The 17,377-nt window shown below is 44.2% G+C and overlaps 1 protein-coding gene across 2 annotated transcripts in view; it reads right to left on the reverse strand.

Moving 5' to 3' along the window:
- Ephb1 (EPH receptor B1) overlaps positions 1 to 17,377 on the reverse strand; it is a 436,689-nt gene that overhangs the window by 63,405 nt on the left and 355,907 nt on the right. Inside the window, exon 10 of one of the 2 annotated variants that reach the window (XM_004625001.1) lies at positions 6,825 to 6,947. The exons of the other annotated variant lie outside the window; for it this stretch is intronic. Coding sequence (XP_004625058.1) covers positions 6,825 to 6,947 — 123 coding nt within the window. The remainder of the gene's footprint in view (positions 1 to 6,824; positions 6,948 to 17,377) is intronic. 2 annotated transcript variants of the gene reach the window in all.

Below are 17,377 nucleotides of genomic sequence, written 5' to 3' on the forward strand. Positions count from 1 at the left end.
CTAGGGAATGCTGGATGGTCTTTATGGCACTACCATATGGGAATAGGAAGTCCTAAGGTAGTATCATAATTCCCAGCAAAGAGGCTTGGGAAATCCAAACTTCTAGATAAAGTTTACCATCAGAAGGCATGACTGCTTAGCTGCTCTTTTCTATACCATCTAAAGCAGTGAGTGCAAGGGTTACATCCACAAGGTCCAGATCAGTGATAACCAGGTTTCAGTCCTTGCTGTGCTGTCACCTCAGCTGGAAGCACAACCTCCAGCAAGCTATGCTGTGGAAGTGAACTTTTCTCATCAGCTAAACACACATGCACATAAATAAAGAGAGAGGGAGAGAGAGAGAAAGAGAGAGAGAGAGAGACAGACAGACAGACAGATAGACATAAGCTCTCACTTTCAGGACTACTAGGGGGATTAAATGAGATAATGTCTGTATGGAGGGTGGTGCCAGACACACAGCAAGTGCTTAGGACATGCTGGATTCTTTAATTACAACTTCTGAGACCTTCACATGACTCGTTCTGCAAACCTTTCCTGCTGCCCTCATGCCGCCTATGTGTGCTCCAGAAATTCAGGCTGGCAGGCAACCTTTCTGCCAAATCATCCCCAAAGAAACTGCATCCTCTGTTCCAAAGAGAGGCATGCTAAGAGGGCCTCTGCCAGCCTTGCTCGGTGGCCCTCTGCCCACTGCGCTTGGTGCACATTCCCGCTTCCCACCTGTCTCCACCCAGCCGTCTCTCTGCAGGTCTCCTTGTCCCTCATAGTCAGCCATGGTAGAAATGCTGAACTGATAGCTTCCAGAATGAAAGGAGAAGACATCTTCCCAATTAAGTTACTGGGTTGATATTTCATCTCTTGGATAGTGCCTTACCATGACATCTCTATCTTTCAACATTTTCGTGCCCTGGGAAGTCGTGCTCACACTGCACCCTCTAGGTTATATAAGCTGCACACTGTACAACATGAGTGCAGAGACCAATCCCACCTGGCAGCCCTGGGTTATAATCTGGGTAATTCTGCTGACTCAGTTGATCAAAACTAAGCACTGCCTTGGAACAGACCTCAGAGGTGATATCTATTAGACCCGTGGTAAAAACAAACTGATAATCTCCAAAGATACCAAGTGACCGTTTCCCTCTCTACAGAGACTTCAGTTACCCTGTTACCTGGGTGGTGATGAGGAGAGGTCAACTCCACTTGACTCCGCTGTGCCACGTTCTGTGCACTCAATGATTCGTGATCGCCCTCCACTGCTTTGCTTCAGTCTCCTCTCCTTCCCCAAACTCTACCTAGTTCTCTGAGCTTTACTCTTGTGTTTTTCCCTTAGTACCTGCTTTTATTGCATATACAACAAATATTTAATTGAGCATCTGGGTGTCACATGCAAGGCCAGGTCCCAGACTAACAAAACTGTGTTTTCTTGCTTCCATGGATCTCTGAGTATCATGAGGGCAGATAGACAAAAGATAGACATGAAACAGTTAATAATGATTAATTACTCAGTGTTCTTGGGTAATGTCATAGGTGGCTCATAATTATTTCTATTCATTTGTTCAACATCTTCAACTACTTTAGGAGAAGTGCTGGAAGTTAATGCAACCCTTTCTAAAATTATTTTATTGAGAAAAAGTTACAATGTGACAGCTTCAAAACAGGTTGGTAGGAGAGTTACAACTATTAATATGCTGCATATTGTTGTCATTGTAGTAGTCATTCATTGCACAAGGTGCAGACATGTTATCCTGTCCAAACACTATTAGTACAGACCTTTTTCTTATTGAATTAAGAGAAAGTAGTTATATATCTATCCTAACTATTTTGTATATACAGATACAAAATTGTCCTTCATTTATATCACCTTTTGTCCTTCAGTTTTGTCAGAGATGGGTATTCCATTGCCATCAAAATATTGTAGGTGCATGAATTCAGCAAAATATCCCAACACAGTCCAGTACTCCATAATAGTAGTGGCTTATCCACAGGACTGGCTGTGTCTGAATCTGATGACTTCAGCCTTCCACAGCTCAGCATATTAACATGACTTCACTTTTTATACCTTGTTTCTCCACTTTTTTGCTGGATGGTTAAGACCAAGATAAAAAGAGACCTATGTAACAAAGAATGTAAGTTTTGTATCTGACATGGTCAGTCAAGTCCCCTCAAGATTTATCTCAAAACCCTGCACCACTCTTTGTAGATCCTTTGTCAGTGTCAGCCATGTAGATGAGTCACAGTCATTGCCTGACCAAAAAAGCTAGGAAATATGATGGGGCAAAGCCATACATTTATACATACAAGATGGGTAAGGCAATGATCCTGAGAACTATCAGCAGGTTGTTGAAACTAGCAGTTACTTGGTGAGATTCTCACCCTGACTAACTATATATGCTGATACATGTGAACTGAGCGACTGCATCGAAGATAGCAATGTGTAATAGTGGGGTCATGCTTGGAATGCCTGTCATTCTGGTCTTCTAAATGCATACTGCTTGTCATGACATACCAAGTATGGCCAGATTGTATCTCAAGTATATTTTTTAAGATGTTCCATCTTATGCCTAAGATGTTTGATATTCAGACAGATAGTGAGGTTAAACCCACCTGCATATGTTGTAGGGCAATAATAAGCTTCTCTTCTGGAGGGTTAATGCAACACTTCAGCCTCATAGTTTTCTGAGTTTTCTTCTTAGCCTTTACACACACAACTGCCCTCCCCACATGCTGGGTGCCAGAATGCCTACGTTCATTTCTCCATGCCTTCCCTTCCCACCACCAATCTCCAAGCCCACTACCTTAGTCACCATGTTGGAAGCACTCAGTTTCGGCATGAAGTTACTTCGATGCTGCCTGCCCTTGCAACCTAATCCTACCCAGCATGAGCTATCTGAAAGCCTTTCCCTGCCTCCAAAGGAAGCCTTATAACTATTTTCTAGGCTCCCAAGAACATGCCCACACCCTACTATGAACCTTTACCAGTTTGATCCAAATGTGGCATTTATTAGATTCAGACCTCATCCTATCACCCACTCTACTCAGAAACCTATTTCTGTAGGAGAAAGTCCACATCACAGCCTCTTGCTCTCCTGACTCACCCACTGGAAGACCTCTTCAAAAGCCTTCCTTCTTGTTCTCATCCACCCAAGCTTCACAACCCACTCAGCTCCCTCTGCCCCAAGTCCCTCCTTGCCCTCATGCCTCTCCTGCCACCTCTAGGGCTGTACGTCCCCTGTCTTTCTTAGCTTCCTATCTCTCCCTCCACTCATTCAGTGGCACTGTGTGTCTGTACTGGCTCACAATTCCTGTATATCCTAACTTTCCAAAACACAAAGAAGCACAGAAAGGGGCCCATGAGATAGCTCAGTGGACTAATCACCTACTTAGGTAAGCTCAGGGACTGAGATTTGATCCCTGGTACCACATGCCACACTAGCTCCATCTCTGGGCACACTGAGCCAGCCACCAAGACCAGCATGGTGGCTCATAGCTATAATTCCAGTGCTGGAGAGGCTTAAAACAGGAGGATCACAAAGAGTCTGAGGTGTGTAGTGAGACCCTGTACCAAATACACAAAAAAATAAATCACAGACAGAAAGAAAGACATGGTTTGTAGCATTTTCCAGTTCCAATGATGTAAATACTCCGGTCACATCTTACGTCAAGCTACCAACATGCTGCTGAACGTGGGCTAAAGAGAGTACGCATACTTGGTGCTTGTGAGTTACCGTAACACAGACTGGCTCCTCCGTGCTCTGTTGGGATTTTCTTATGCTCATTTTTCCCCTTAATGTATTTAATTCCCTTCTTCTGTCACTATTTTTTTTCTAGTGTGTTTCATAAAAACTTCATTTTTCTACTAGTTTTCATCCTTGGAAGTTCAGGCCAAAGGTGATCATTGTAGAGTCCTCCTGGTCTCGAGCCCTGGCCAGATCAAGCACCTGAACACTGGCCTGTGCTGGCTGTGCTCTTTGTATTTGTGTGTGCTGGGGGTGGCAGAAATGATTTGCTCTTACTGGCCTGCCATTTACCACTGAGCCTGTCAGACCTTGGCTGGAGACAGCTCCACGTCAGTATGCAGGAAATACTCAGCAAGAACTCATTAGGGAAGGAAGGAAGAAAAGGGAGAAGGAAGTGAAAAGTGGAAGGAAGGGAGGGAGGGAGGAAACAGGAAAGGAGGAAGCATAAATGACTTCTGATGTTTGTTTTCCTCCTTTTTTAATCATAATGTAACCAATTTTTTTTGCTCCCTGCTCCAAAGCTTCCTTCTCCAAATCCAAGTGGCTAAGAAAAAAGAAACATTGCCAGTTATGTCACATATATCTTACCTTGGAAAAAACTGGGGTTTTTTGACCTTCACACCAGCTCTTTTAGTAAAATGTGGAGCCAGCCTCCGTGAGGCAGGGCGAGTGGGAAGGGAGAGTGATGATAGAAAAGAACTGGAGAAGGATTAATTCCAGCTAGGAATGTCCTCTGTTAAAGTCACATCCGGTTATGGGCAGTGAGTTAGAATCCTTGGGGATTAGCTCGTGGTGGCTCTGGATCACAAAGAGATGAGATTCCAGTAGAGGGTGATGAGCAGTAATTGGGCAGAGGTCTTTACACCGTGCTGCCAGGCGCCATGTAAACTGTTCAATGTGCGTCTCTCCTCATGACTGTGTGAGCCGTGGAGGGGCCGGCACCTCCTCCCAGCAGGATACACAGACGCGGCAGTACAGACAAATGCTGTATGTGAATAAAAGTGAAGATGGAGCAGGACCATCAATTGTCCCTTTATGGGCATCCAGCTGTTGGTGAGCTCACCCCAAACTGTAACTGCCTGGCAGGGTCATAAAGTGAGAAGGCTTTTTACTCCTGCCCTGATAAAGTGGTGTGTGCTTTCTGGGATGAAATGCAGCCCAGAACATATCACTCTAAGCACACCACATAAATAACAACATTAAAATCATGAGCACCATTACCACAAGCCATAACAACAATTAATAATGCGGGCAAACAGAGTGCAGGACTAAAAACCCACCTTCCCAACACTCTTTCAAGTTTACTGGAGAAATCTGAGTTCCTAAGAGTGATCCAATTTATCTGGTACCCAGCCTTCCAAGGCATGACCCTTAAATATGTCAACCTCTGAGGAGGAGGACAAAATTATCTGCCCACAAGCGGAAGTTGTGGTTCTGCAACATAGTTGATGACAGTCTGGGAAAAATAGGTAGACTCTTGTGGCTCAGAGTCTGATTGGTTGGCTGGGGCTTTTGAGTGGCTGGTGTTGGCTGTGGTGGGCTGTGACTGGGACGGTCCCAGAGCCCATCCGAGTGATGGAAAAGGGGCCAGAGCTCTTCAAGAGGGAAAGCAGGGCATGAAAATGGTGGACTAATGAGGAAGGCTTTCAAATGCAGATTCCAATTTCACAGGTGACTTTTTGACCCCTCAGTGCATTAAGAGAGGCACTGAGTGGAAGGATGGTGACATTCCCCCTAAAGATAATATATGGAGTGGCTTTCGGTAAGTCTTGACTAAACATATTTTATAGGGTGAACATATCATTGTAGGTGTCACTCCCTGACTCTCCAAGCAGTGATACAAATAAAGCATTTTAGACCTAGGAGCGAAAAAGAGACGTCATCTTCACAGCATACTGGTGAAGAGATCTTGGACAATGGCTAGTAAGAACTGAGGAAATTTTGCCCCTGTCATGTTTCCTAGCTTTTCTCCTTGACCTCTGTTTGTTCTTTAATCCTTAAGTTCTTGCTTTCCTTTTAATTGTGTTTGGATTATTTTGCTGAATTCACACATCTACAATATTTAAATGGCAATAGAATACCCATCTCTGAGAAAACTAAACAAAAAAGGGGATATAAATGAAGGACTAATTTGTATCTGTATGTACAAAATAGTTAGGATAGATAGACAGCTACTTTCTCTTAATTCAATGAGAAGAAAGATTTGTACTAACTGTGTTGTGGACAGAGTATCATGTCTGCATCTTATAGTATGAATAACCACTATGAAGACCACAATATGCAATGTATTAATTATTGAAACTGTCCCACTAATCAGTTTTGAAACTGTCTCATTGCTATTTGTTTTCAATAAAATTAATTAAAAATAATAAAAAAGAACTGAGGAGAAAAAGACAAAGGGTGTGGTGGGAAATAGGAAATGGCCTTTAAAAAGATTCATAAGAGGTAGTAAAGTAATTGTAAGGTAATAATACTGGGGTTATTTTATTTCATTTCCATTAGTAAGGCTGGATCCATTACTAAAATGACTCTACCACCAAGCCATTACAGAAAGATGATGGTTCTAGATGAGACTTCAGGCATGATTTTCTGGGACCATCACAGAAGTTAGATCAGTGCTAGTCTGGGTTTCTGGCCCAGTGTGTAGTCTAGATTCAAATGCGCATACTCAGAAAGAGAAGAACTCAAAACATGGCAAGAAATCTTGATCTGAATCCATTGAGGGGATATAAGATCCAGCTTCTATTTTTTAAAATTATTTCTTTCAAAGTCTTCTTCACCAGGTGTCCTATGTCCCTCTCCTTGTCTGCATTGCATGGGCCATTTCCAGAAATATTCCTGAAACTTTTAAATCTATGGCTGCTATAGCTCTGTAACACCAGCCAAGCTTCACAACTATAATCAAGGAGGCCAAAAGACTCTAATGCTATCTCACTGTACCACACACATTGTAGGTTTATCTTCTGAGAGAGAAAGAAGGTGGAAGCTCTCTTCCAATGGAATGATTTTTGACACAGTGAGAACACATAGAGTGGTGGGAAGACTTTACGACACCAAGAAGACAGAGACGAAGGGAGGGGAGAACCATACCTGCTCCGATGACCTCTTCAATTTTCACAAAAGACACATCAATTTCCTTGGCAAACTCCCGGACAGCTTCATTGGGGTCCTCATAAGTGAAGGGGTCAATGTAAATCTTCATCCCTGGGGAGCCTTAGTGGAGGAGATAAGCAGGGTTAACATCCCACAGAGGACAGAGTTGCCATTGAGCACTGCTGGTGTCCCCTGCACTGAGGCACTCCCAGGAGGGATCCTCTTACACAGCCTTCCTCTGCCTTGTCCTGTCTGCTGGACACCCCCACATTTCTTCCCTCCAGGCCACTCCAGCCTGGTTCTCTGCCCTCTACTTCTCCTCCATATATTCTTTTCTTTCTGAGTGCTTGATGAAATGTGGAACAGATTACTTATAAGTGACAGATCGGGACCAGTTCCCACATGGGGCACTCACAGAAGGCAAAGAAGCTGATTGATGCCAACCAAACTCATTAGCAGAAAAGTGGTGGTGAAATGGAAGGGTAGATATCAATATTTATCAACTTGATAACTTTCCTGAGTGGAGGCCACAGTTAAGGTTATAACCAATGGCTGTGGTCCAGTACCATGAGGCAGATGAGGATAGATTTTTTAAAAAGAAAGAAATTGCTGTTAGAAAACCCTCAAGATAGAAGTGGCAGACAGTACCCCAAAAGAGAAAATGTAAAGGGAAAAGCTTAAAAAATACTAACAGAAGAAAGAGCAAAGTCTACATGGAAAAAAGAGGCAAAATGAAAGAAAAATGGTAATTGAACCCCCATGCTTTCAGACACACTGAAGTATGAAAAACAAAGAAAATGGTAGATGGGAAATACATGCAGGAATATAGCCCTTGTCAGTGATGTATACAGTGGCAAGACAGATTGTTGTGCTCGGGGACAAAATAGAGAATCGGCACTGCAGAATAAATACATTCAAAAAGTTGAGGAGAGGGGACAAAAAAAAAATGGTAAATGGAACCCAAGAAGCAAATGGATTCATTTACGATATAATTTTTCAACACGTTTGATGTGTCATTACAAGAAGGATGGGGGAAAGGTGGAGACTCTTAAAGCAAAGAATGAAGGCTAGCATCGCACCCTTGTGAAGGACAAATTTCTGTACCAGCTGCTGCTGTGTCACCCATGAAAACCTCAGGTTAGCCGGGGCAGGAGGGTCTGCAAAAGCCAGCCTGCTCCACATGCAGTGACTGAGAGCCCAGGCTGAGGCTGGACCTCAGATTCCATCTCAGTGCCGCAGTGCCCCCTTCTCCACCCACAGCTGCTTCTCTGGCTTCTGCCTGTGCCCCACACATGCTCTACCCCAGACATTTTCCACCCTCAAATTTCTGGTAGCTTTCCTAACCTAATGTTTGCCTTGGCCATCCTGCTGGGCAAGGCCTGGAAATGCTAGACTAGAGTATAATCCAGAGGAGGAAGGAAGATACAGCAAAGAATTAAGAAGAAGTTTTATTGTTTTGTTGTGTTTTGGTTATTGTCAGTAGACTAAATATCCTGCTCAGAAACCTGGCTTTTTCTGGAAGATGAGCTACTGAGTTATTCCAAGCCATTAAGTGAAATCGCTCCTGGGTGATTGATTTTAGGTGACTAACACCATTTTAGAATGCTCCTGGGAAAAACTTTAGATGACACTGACTATGAAATGGAACAATTAGAATTTGGACAAAGCAAATAGAAATAGGTTTGACTTTATCTAGAATGTTCTACTCCTTAAGGAGTGAGTATGGGGAGACATGTGTGTGAGAGACAAGACATCTTTCTTAAGTTTTATGCAGAAAAGTGAAGAGCAAGAACATGTGCAGCCAGTCTGATACTGTGTCAGGAACCCAGTTATCCTTTCCAGGATGCCCTGCACTCACTTTTGGTTCCTAGAGACAACCCTTGAGGCAAAGCAAATGGTTTATCTGAGAGGCAATCCTAAATGCCTCGGAAAAAGTGAATTAAGATAAGGAAAGGCAGGCAGCATGTGTAAAGTATGTTCTGAAGCCACTGGCCATGCTGGGCCACTGAAAGAGGCTGAGAAACACCCTGGGAGCCCGTCCAGGTGCCTGCAAGCCTCACAGTTGGCTTCTCCTAGGGAAAAAGAGCCGAGGCATTTCCACACCTATTCTCATCAGTCATTGTGTAGGGACTGCTTGGCCTGCAGTGCAAGTGGGCTGAGGGCTCTGAGGCCAGAGAAAGCACTCAGGCAGAGACACACAGATGCTGCAGGTGGAAGCCGGCCAATGTGTATTGGAGAGGAGCCCGGGGTAGATGAGGCAAGAAGCACATGCAAAATGTGAAGGGAACAGGGGACAGGGGTCAGTGTCAATACACTGTGACTTCTGAAAATTCTGTGCAGCACGAGAGGAGGTAAAGGCCCAGGTGTTGGGGCCGACAGGTGAAATCAGAAGCCCAAAGCTGTCCACTTTCCTGCATAACTGTCTTGTTAGCAGTATTTTCTGTAGTCAGTAGAAGAAAAGACACCTCTGTCCTTAGGTGGCTGTGAAAACAAAAACTCTATTGCAAGTTGCAGGCCCAGCGCAGCGCCTGATGTAGGGGGAGGGCTTCTCGACTAATAGACTCATTACTATTACCAGCAAATTGTTCTAGGAAGTGTTTGGGGAGGTGGGAAGGGGAAGACAGGCCGGACGGGCAGTGGGGGATGTGAGCCGCTTAGGGTTATATTAGTTACTTTAAAAATAACTACCTTGTTATTTTAGATCAAGGGCTTTTAAAGATGTATGCTAAGCTGTCCTACAGGAGCTCTTCCATGGAAACTAATTAAACAATCTAGAATGTGCCATAATGAATGGTTTGCAAGTAAAGACATATACAAGGATGAGCGGGAAAAGATTCTCAGTTAATGAGCTTCCTGATGTTGGCCCCAGCCAGGCTGGGGAAGGAGTTATTCCCAGAAGGGAAGGGCCTCATCTCTTGATGACACCTTTATTCTTTGGCCCATGATGTGTGACTCAGTACACCCACGTGGGATAAAGTTTGTATTATGAGGACAGAGGCAGTTTACCCTCAAAGAGAGGTCTGCTGCCTTGCTGGCTTGTGCAATTAAGGGGTGTGTGTGTGTGTGTGTGTGTGTGTGTGTGTGTGTGTGATGTCAGTCATAGCTGCTGCTTTCAGGCTAGAGGCTTTGCTTATCACTAATGCCTTTCACCAGAATCCAAGGAGGCAGGCTAGGGTCCAGCAGTGGGGATGCAATGCAATGTGTGTCTAGAATGAGCATCCTAATTACTGCATCTCCACGACAGCTAGGAGCAGCACTTACTTTCTTTGAACTGAAGAAAGCACTGTCATATTGAGGGAGGGAAACTAAAAAGTGAAATCAAGATCTGACTCAGAGTTCAAGCTCTTTCCTCTAACTAAGGTCTGATAGGGCTGATGGAAGAGATGGCCCTGGCCCAGTTCCTCTGGCTGAAGGCAGCAGTCTGTGTGCTCTAAATAGGGAGAGCAATTTGGCCCAGCACATGCACGCACAAAACCGCCCTCCCCTCTCCGCCTCCTCTAGGCCCGGCACCTCTCCCCAGACTGCTTTCCTGCAGTACAGGGAGGCTCTCTCAAGGCCCAGAAGATGATGAGAGGAAAAAAATGCCTTTAGCTAGGCAGAGCAGGTCATTTGTCTTTGGGTTCATTTTGTGTTTCTGCATAAATCCTGCATCAGCCTGTTCCTGCTTCCACTTGCCAGTGAGCAGTTTTTAATTATCAGGAAAATGGTATTTAGTGCAATGAATCACCAGACAGTGAACAAGGAATTCGAGTCAGCTGCAGAGTCAGGCACAGCAAAACACTGGGAAATGGAACTCAGAAGACGTTCTCAGATTATGAGTGTGGGGGAAACATTATTAGTGGCAGTAATAATAACATCGGATGCAATATGTCCCTAGAATGCAAGGCACACTACAAAATAATCTATACCATGGTTCACATTGCCATTATTACTATTATTATTATTAGCTATTCATAATATTTCAGAGTTCCATTTTTATTATATATTACATATCTTTGGTAAGGAAATATTATGCATGGAATTAAACTGGTTGTTAGTATATGTCCTGAGAAAGAGAAAAGTACTCAATTGTATGATCTTCTTGTCTACCAATTTCTATTAAAGTTCTAATTTGTGGCTACATTTATGTGTGAGCTCAAAACTCACTCATGCTATGGCTAGATCATAGCCTGGATTGTCTAAAAACCTTATAGGACCAGAGTTCCCAGGGAATCAAGAAATCTTAAAGATTAAGGCTTTAAATATTTAGGTCTGGGGAGAAATGGCTTAGCCACTATGTACAGCCTTCCTGTATCATACAGAGCAGCTCTCGAAGCAGAGGCATGTCATGCCATTGTCTCAGGACCTCCATCAGCATACCGGGTTGCTCCCAAACACGGAAGTGGCTCGGATGCATTGGGGTTCCCAAAGTCATGCATGCAAGATTTCAAAAGTCAGTGATTAAGTCATTCCCAAGCGCCAGGGATTCAGTGAAGAGCAGAAGGACTGGGAAAGGGCCAGTTCTTAACAGTCAGTGATTTGGGGAGACTAAGAGCTGAAGGGAAAACACCGGCTGCTCCTCTAAAGGCCTCTTGTACATTCAGAAAGCACAAAATCATATGACATATGTGGTCAGTGACGACTACCTTCATCCACAAAGCAGCTTCAGGGACACCAGGAAGAGTGAGGTGGCTTCCAGATGGTAGAAGATTTCTAAAATCCCACAGTCTGGCTTCAGAGGAGGATCACCTTACATTTGTTTAAGTCATTATTATGTCTTTGTGTCCCAGCAGGTTTGGACAGTCAAGGGAAAGTGGGGGAAGGTGTACCTCTTTATACTTCATTCTGCATCTAAGGCAAACTTTGTCATCTTTGTGACTCATCTAATTTGATCCAGATATCTAAGCACAAGAAAGGAACTTGTTTAGGGACCTGCATACAAAATCCAGCCTTCCTCCAACCCTCTGCCTCAGCACACTGAGCATCCTTCTGTCTCATTGCTGACCAGGTGTCTGACCAGCTACTGACTGTGCTACTGACTATGGGAGCTACAGAAAACAAGTATCATGAAGTTCTCTGAGTGGTCAAGATGTGAAATAATCCGAGGGTAGTGCTGGATGGCCCTGAGTCAGGTGCCCACACCTGGAAGAGTTTGCAAATGCTATAGACACAGAGAAGGAAGGAGGCTGTGGAGCCCATTCTGCAAGATCAGCATGCTAGAGGTTCCAGGATTTGGATTGAAATTGGAAGTACGATGCACATGAAGCTGCCAGAGAGATAAGATTGGAGCGTTCTGAGACACAGGCCAGAGGCATGGCATCACATGGGTGGGGATGAGACTAGAGGCCATGAGGTGAAATAAAAGCTTTACACTGGTATTTGAGGGCCTGTTTACCACTTAGGATTGATGCCATTGAACACACAGAGATGACAGCTATGCCATCAGCAAGGGAGGGCATGTACAGAGGACAGGACATTGGGGAGCTTCTTTTGGTGCAGATTGCAGAATTGACATGTGTTTTTGTAGGGAAGGGGCTCAAGGTTGGAAAAGTTGCTGTGAGGCTGTTGCAATAATTAAGTAAAGGTGCATGATAGCCATTTGAAAGAATACTACAATGAGAATGGCAGAAGAGGCATGAGAAAATGCCCTTCCACCGTGTTGCTTTTAACGTAGAGCCAGTGGATAACAGAGTGAAGTCTCTGAAACTGTGGACCAATTCTTTTCATTCTCTAAGTTATGCATGTCAAGTATTTGGTCCCAGCAGTAGGAAAGCTGACCAACGCAAACCATGCATTACATGATTTATTACATCATGTGTAATAGATTTGGGGAAGGGGAAACTGACTCCTCCTACCTCTAGTGGCCACGACCAACAAAAAAGGCGGCTGTCTTTCCACAAGACAGCTGAGCTCAGAGGTGCTCAGTCTGAGGGTAAAGAAGAATCCAAGATGGGACCTCAGTGTGGAGCAGAGTGGAAAAGCAATAGATCTGAGGAAAGATCTTCCTGTCCCTTTTTGCTTAGGGGTTTTACCATAATTTTGGAATTTTCCCTTAAAGCCATAGTCATTAAGTATCTGTCTACTAGCAAAGAAAAGCAGACCACAAGCTGCTTCCTGTTGAGGAAAGCATTTCAGGAAAAGATGTTTCACATCTTTCTGCTTTGTGGATTTCAGTGTCCAGGACCGGGAGCTCCTTCCTGGCAAAGCTCCTGGTTCTGAACCACTGAAATCCTGCTGAGAGCACAAAGGTAACAGCAAATATCTCAGGCTTCAAAAGGGTTCACGCCATTTCCAGAGGTTCTGGCTCACGGCCAGCAGCAGCACACAGGTGAGTCTAGGTTGCTAAATTTATTTGACACTTAATAAGCACCCACTATAAACTCAGCCACCTTTTGCACCAAGCAGCTTTCCTCAGGAGCCCACAGTCCTCACTGGCTCACAACGGTTCCTGTTACCTTCCAAAAGAGGCAGCTGAATGGTCCCAGGGAGTCGCCTTCTTCCAGCAGCTCACCTGCCCTGCAGGGTGGGGGCGCTGCACACAGCATGCTGTGTCCTCAGCAGCTCTCAGAGGCACCCAGAATCCAGAACTGGGTAAGTAGTCATGACACTAGACACGTTTCTGGATACAATTTCACCCCATTTCTCATCAAAAGCAACAATCCTCTTCATAATGTTGTTCCCTGAGCACCATCTAACCTCTGCCTAAATACGCAGAGACCTCGTTCCCCACAAAGCACACAATGTTGGACAGCTCCAGGCAAGGGGACAATGTTCTGACAGGGAGTCAAACTCGGCCTACTTTGCTCTTTCACCTGATGGTTTCCTAATACCCCAGCAAGCACAGCATCTCTTTCCTTTGCCACAATGGCCTTTTGTTTGATGACATCCAGATGTCTGCTTGGGCATCTTCAGCAGCAGGCACTCAACTTCCTGTGTGTCCTCAGTAACAGGCCAGGCCTCATCACTCTCCACAGCCACGGCTGCTGTCCCCTGGTCATGGGCTTTGCAGACCCTGTCCTTCTTGAAATGGTGTCACCAGAACCAAGACCATGACTCTGGATGTATTCTTCCCATCACAGAGGGCACGTTGTCTGTGTGTCAGCTCTTCCAAGTTGAACCTTAATCAGGACTCCAGGGTCAGACAGATCTGAGTTAAAAATCTTATTTTGCAGATCAGAAGTCCCAAGACTGAGTAGGTTATTTGTCCTCTTTGAGATTTTGCTTCCTCAAACACAAAATGTACCTCCTGAGGCTGCCAGGGGAATTAAACAATTAAGATATGTAAAGTGTTTAAAACAGTAAGTGCTCAAAATTGGTGGGGTTTACTAGTGGTAGCACTTTCTTTTTAGTTTCTTTCTTATTATATATGCATTTATGATATTGTATGTATGCATTTGTATGTATGATATTGTATGTGTGCATTTATGATATTATGCATGTATTGTATGTATGCATGTATTGTATGTATGCATGTATTGTATGTATGTATGATATTGTATGTATGCATTTATGATATTATGTATGCATTTATGAATTGCATTCATCTTGGAGAATTGGTAAATATACAAAAAAACTTAGTCATTTTTCCTTTCCCTCCTTAGCTTCCCATTCCCCTTCTCCAGAGCCCTTCTCCACAAAGGCTACCTTCCTGTTTCCTGTCAATTCTCTTATTTTTCTTTTTAAATTTATTTCTATTTTGGATTTCTCATATCAGAGCAACTATAACGGCACTGATGCTAAGCATTTGGCAAACGAAATACTTAAATCCCCCATCAATGAATAGCGAGTCGTGTTTCTTTCTATTTGTATTGCTGCTTTTTTGTTTTAACCTAAACACTAGGTTCCAGATTTATCCCGCTAACGTTTTGTCTTGCAGATTTCAAATTAGCATTTAAAGCTGTTGGATAGTTCTGGATTCTGATTCTGTCTTTTATGTTGTTAGTTATGCTCTCCAACTGTTACCTACAAATTTGATCAGCATCCCTGTGCTTGCATCTGACTCATAAAGTTAAAAAACAATCAAACAAATGAGAGATTGAAGAGGACAAGGACCAGAATGACACTGGGGAATTTCTGACTGGCAAGTCACAACTCACTTTTCTTTGGCTTCAAAGAAAAGCCCAGTATCTGAATAACAATGTTTTCACTTAGCAGATTATAAAATATTTTTTGTCAAAGTAAAAATTCATTACTTGTGCAATTCTCTCGAATTTACTAAGTTTATAACCTCAGTAAACAAGAAGAGGTCCTTATAATTTTTTTTCTTAATGAATCCTCACTGGCTTCTAATGATTTCTGAATTGAAGTTTAAATGACCAAACCAATCTACCTCACAGTCTTCCAGTGTTGGTTGGAACTGAGTTCACATTCTTGTATTTTCTGCGCCCTCTCGTTTTGTCTTAAGTAAAACACTGGAGTCTTCTGATCTCAAGTCCTTGGGCATACCCCACTTGTTGATGCCTTTTGCCAAATTTAACAACAGAAGTAGCCCTGTGATTTTATCAGCAGTTGCCTCTACAGAGGCGATTTTATTAGGGCTCCTTTTGAAACCCCTTGACCCCTTAACAAGCCCCTCCCTCCCTCTCGCCAGTCCTACTCACTCTATCCAAGTCAGTAATCAGGGAGTTCTCAGCCACTATTTAAAAAGTGGTACCCAAGCTCTTTCAGAACCAGTTTGCTTTTTGTAAATGTAAAGATCAGTTATCCCTTTTCTAGATTCTCAAGCCTACAGAAGCCTACTCAGATTATTCTGCCCAGGTCATTTTTAGGCAGGCAGCACTTTCTGAGACCTGGCAAACACAATGTCTGCTGCCCCTTCCTAGATTTGGGGAACCCATCCACCCTTCCTCCCACTCACTCTTGAATAAGGAACTTGCCTAATTGGTTCTTAGAATATCCAGCATCACATCAGCACAATCTCTTCCCAGCCTGCCTTCTTGCTAGACTGTTTCCAAATTCAAGAGCCCCTTTACATTCCTGTTCTCCAAGCTCCAGGGTCTGTGGAGAGCAGATTATGTCCTCAGATTTGCTAGATCTGCTAACCATGACTGCTTAGTGAAGGGAAACTGCACACCTTTCCTTTTTGTCTCCTTCAGCCTTCGCATCAATTTGAAAGGAGGCTCTGGGAAGGAAGGGGCCAGCAGCTCCTCCTAAGTGCTCTGTGCTCTGCCTGCAGGAGAGAGATAGAGAGGGGGCTTTCTTGAGCACTGGTGAAAAGAGATGAGCAGCTGCTACACATTATCTGTCACTCTTGGGTCACGAAATCCTCTGGGTTACAGGTTGCTGTCCATACACCACACAGGTGCACACATGTGGCTGCTGCAAGTGCAGTTAGGAGCACACATTCAAGATCAGGCACTTTTGAGATTTTGGGGTCTGGGAGACTCGCAGACCACCAGATGGAGTATCTGGGATTAGTTGCTAAGCTGTTCCTCAAGACCAGGTAGGTGCCTTGCATAGTCTCTGCAATGTGAAGGGAACATGAGCTTGGCAGCCAAATTCAGAAGGTGTGCAGTTTACCTCTGCCTGCAGGGAGCTGTGTGCCCTGGGGAAGTCACTTCATCCTCCTAGATCAACGCCTGTCTCCTAAAGTGGCTGTGAGGGTCAGCCATGTTTAAATGAGCTAGCAGAGTAAAGTCCCCAGTGCAGGGCACAGAGGAGGCCTTCTCTAGCCCATCACTCCTGCCTCCACTCCCTCGTTGGCCAGGCTCCTCTGCCATCAGAGCTTTGGTTTTCTCTTTGGCTGTTTGTGTGCTAGCCTTCACTCAGCTCCACAGTCCTCTGGTGATGATTTTCCAACAGCTCTGTAATAGATTTCATCAGGAAGAAAGATGTTCACAAGAGAAAAAATGCATGAATACAGTTCAGTGCATGAGACGCTGAGCTTAAGGAACCCAGGCACAAGGAGGAGCCAAGCATCAGGGACTGGGTAAAAGTAGAGAAGTTATGAGTAGAGGGAAAGGATATTTATAAAACCTGCAGACTTCCAAGGTAGCTGAGGAACTGGACTCAGACCTCGGCACAACTTGGGGTCCATCTGAGTCTGAGGAATAGTGGCTAATCGAAGACCAAGCGAACCTCTTTCTGCTAGGCTTTAAAGTGATAGAGCACCTGCAAGGTGATTTATTTGGACGCCCAGCATTGTACATGTGGTTGCCACATGGTAGCCCAGCACAGCTTCTTCTCAAAAGCAACCCGGATGAGGGATTTAGCAGCCAAAGTTACACCCTACTCTACCTGTCGGTGCTTGGGGACCTTCTGTGTCCACCTGAAGGAGTGGCCCCAGGGCTTAGTTTTCACGTCTTTTGAAAGAGACCTCTTGTCCAACTCAAGCTATGACATCTTTGGAAATCTGTAGGCTTCCAAGTGAGACTTCTCCTTTGAACCAAATTCTCTATATCCCCAGAGTCCTGATGCTTCTTTCAGGTTGACATGATCATTTCTCAATGCCGCATCACACAGTTCAGAGGATTCCAGATCTGAAAATGACCTTATAGTGGCTTATGATGGCAAGAAGTGAACTCAGAGTGGATGGAGAGGTGATGGTAGAAACTTGCAATAGAGGCATGGAC

This window comes from Octodon degus, unplaced genomic scaffold (genome assembly GCF_000260255.1).
Source record: "Octodon degus isolate 3935 unplaced genomic scaffold, OctDeg1.0 scaffold00008, whole genome shotgun sequence".
Taxonomy (NCBI): domain Eukaryota; kingdom Metazoa; phylum Chordata; class Mammalia; order Rodentia; family Octodontidae; genus Octodon; species Octodon degus.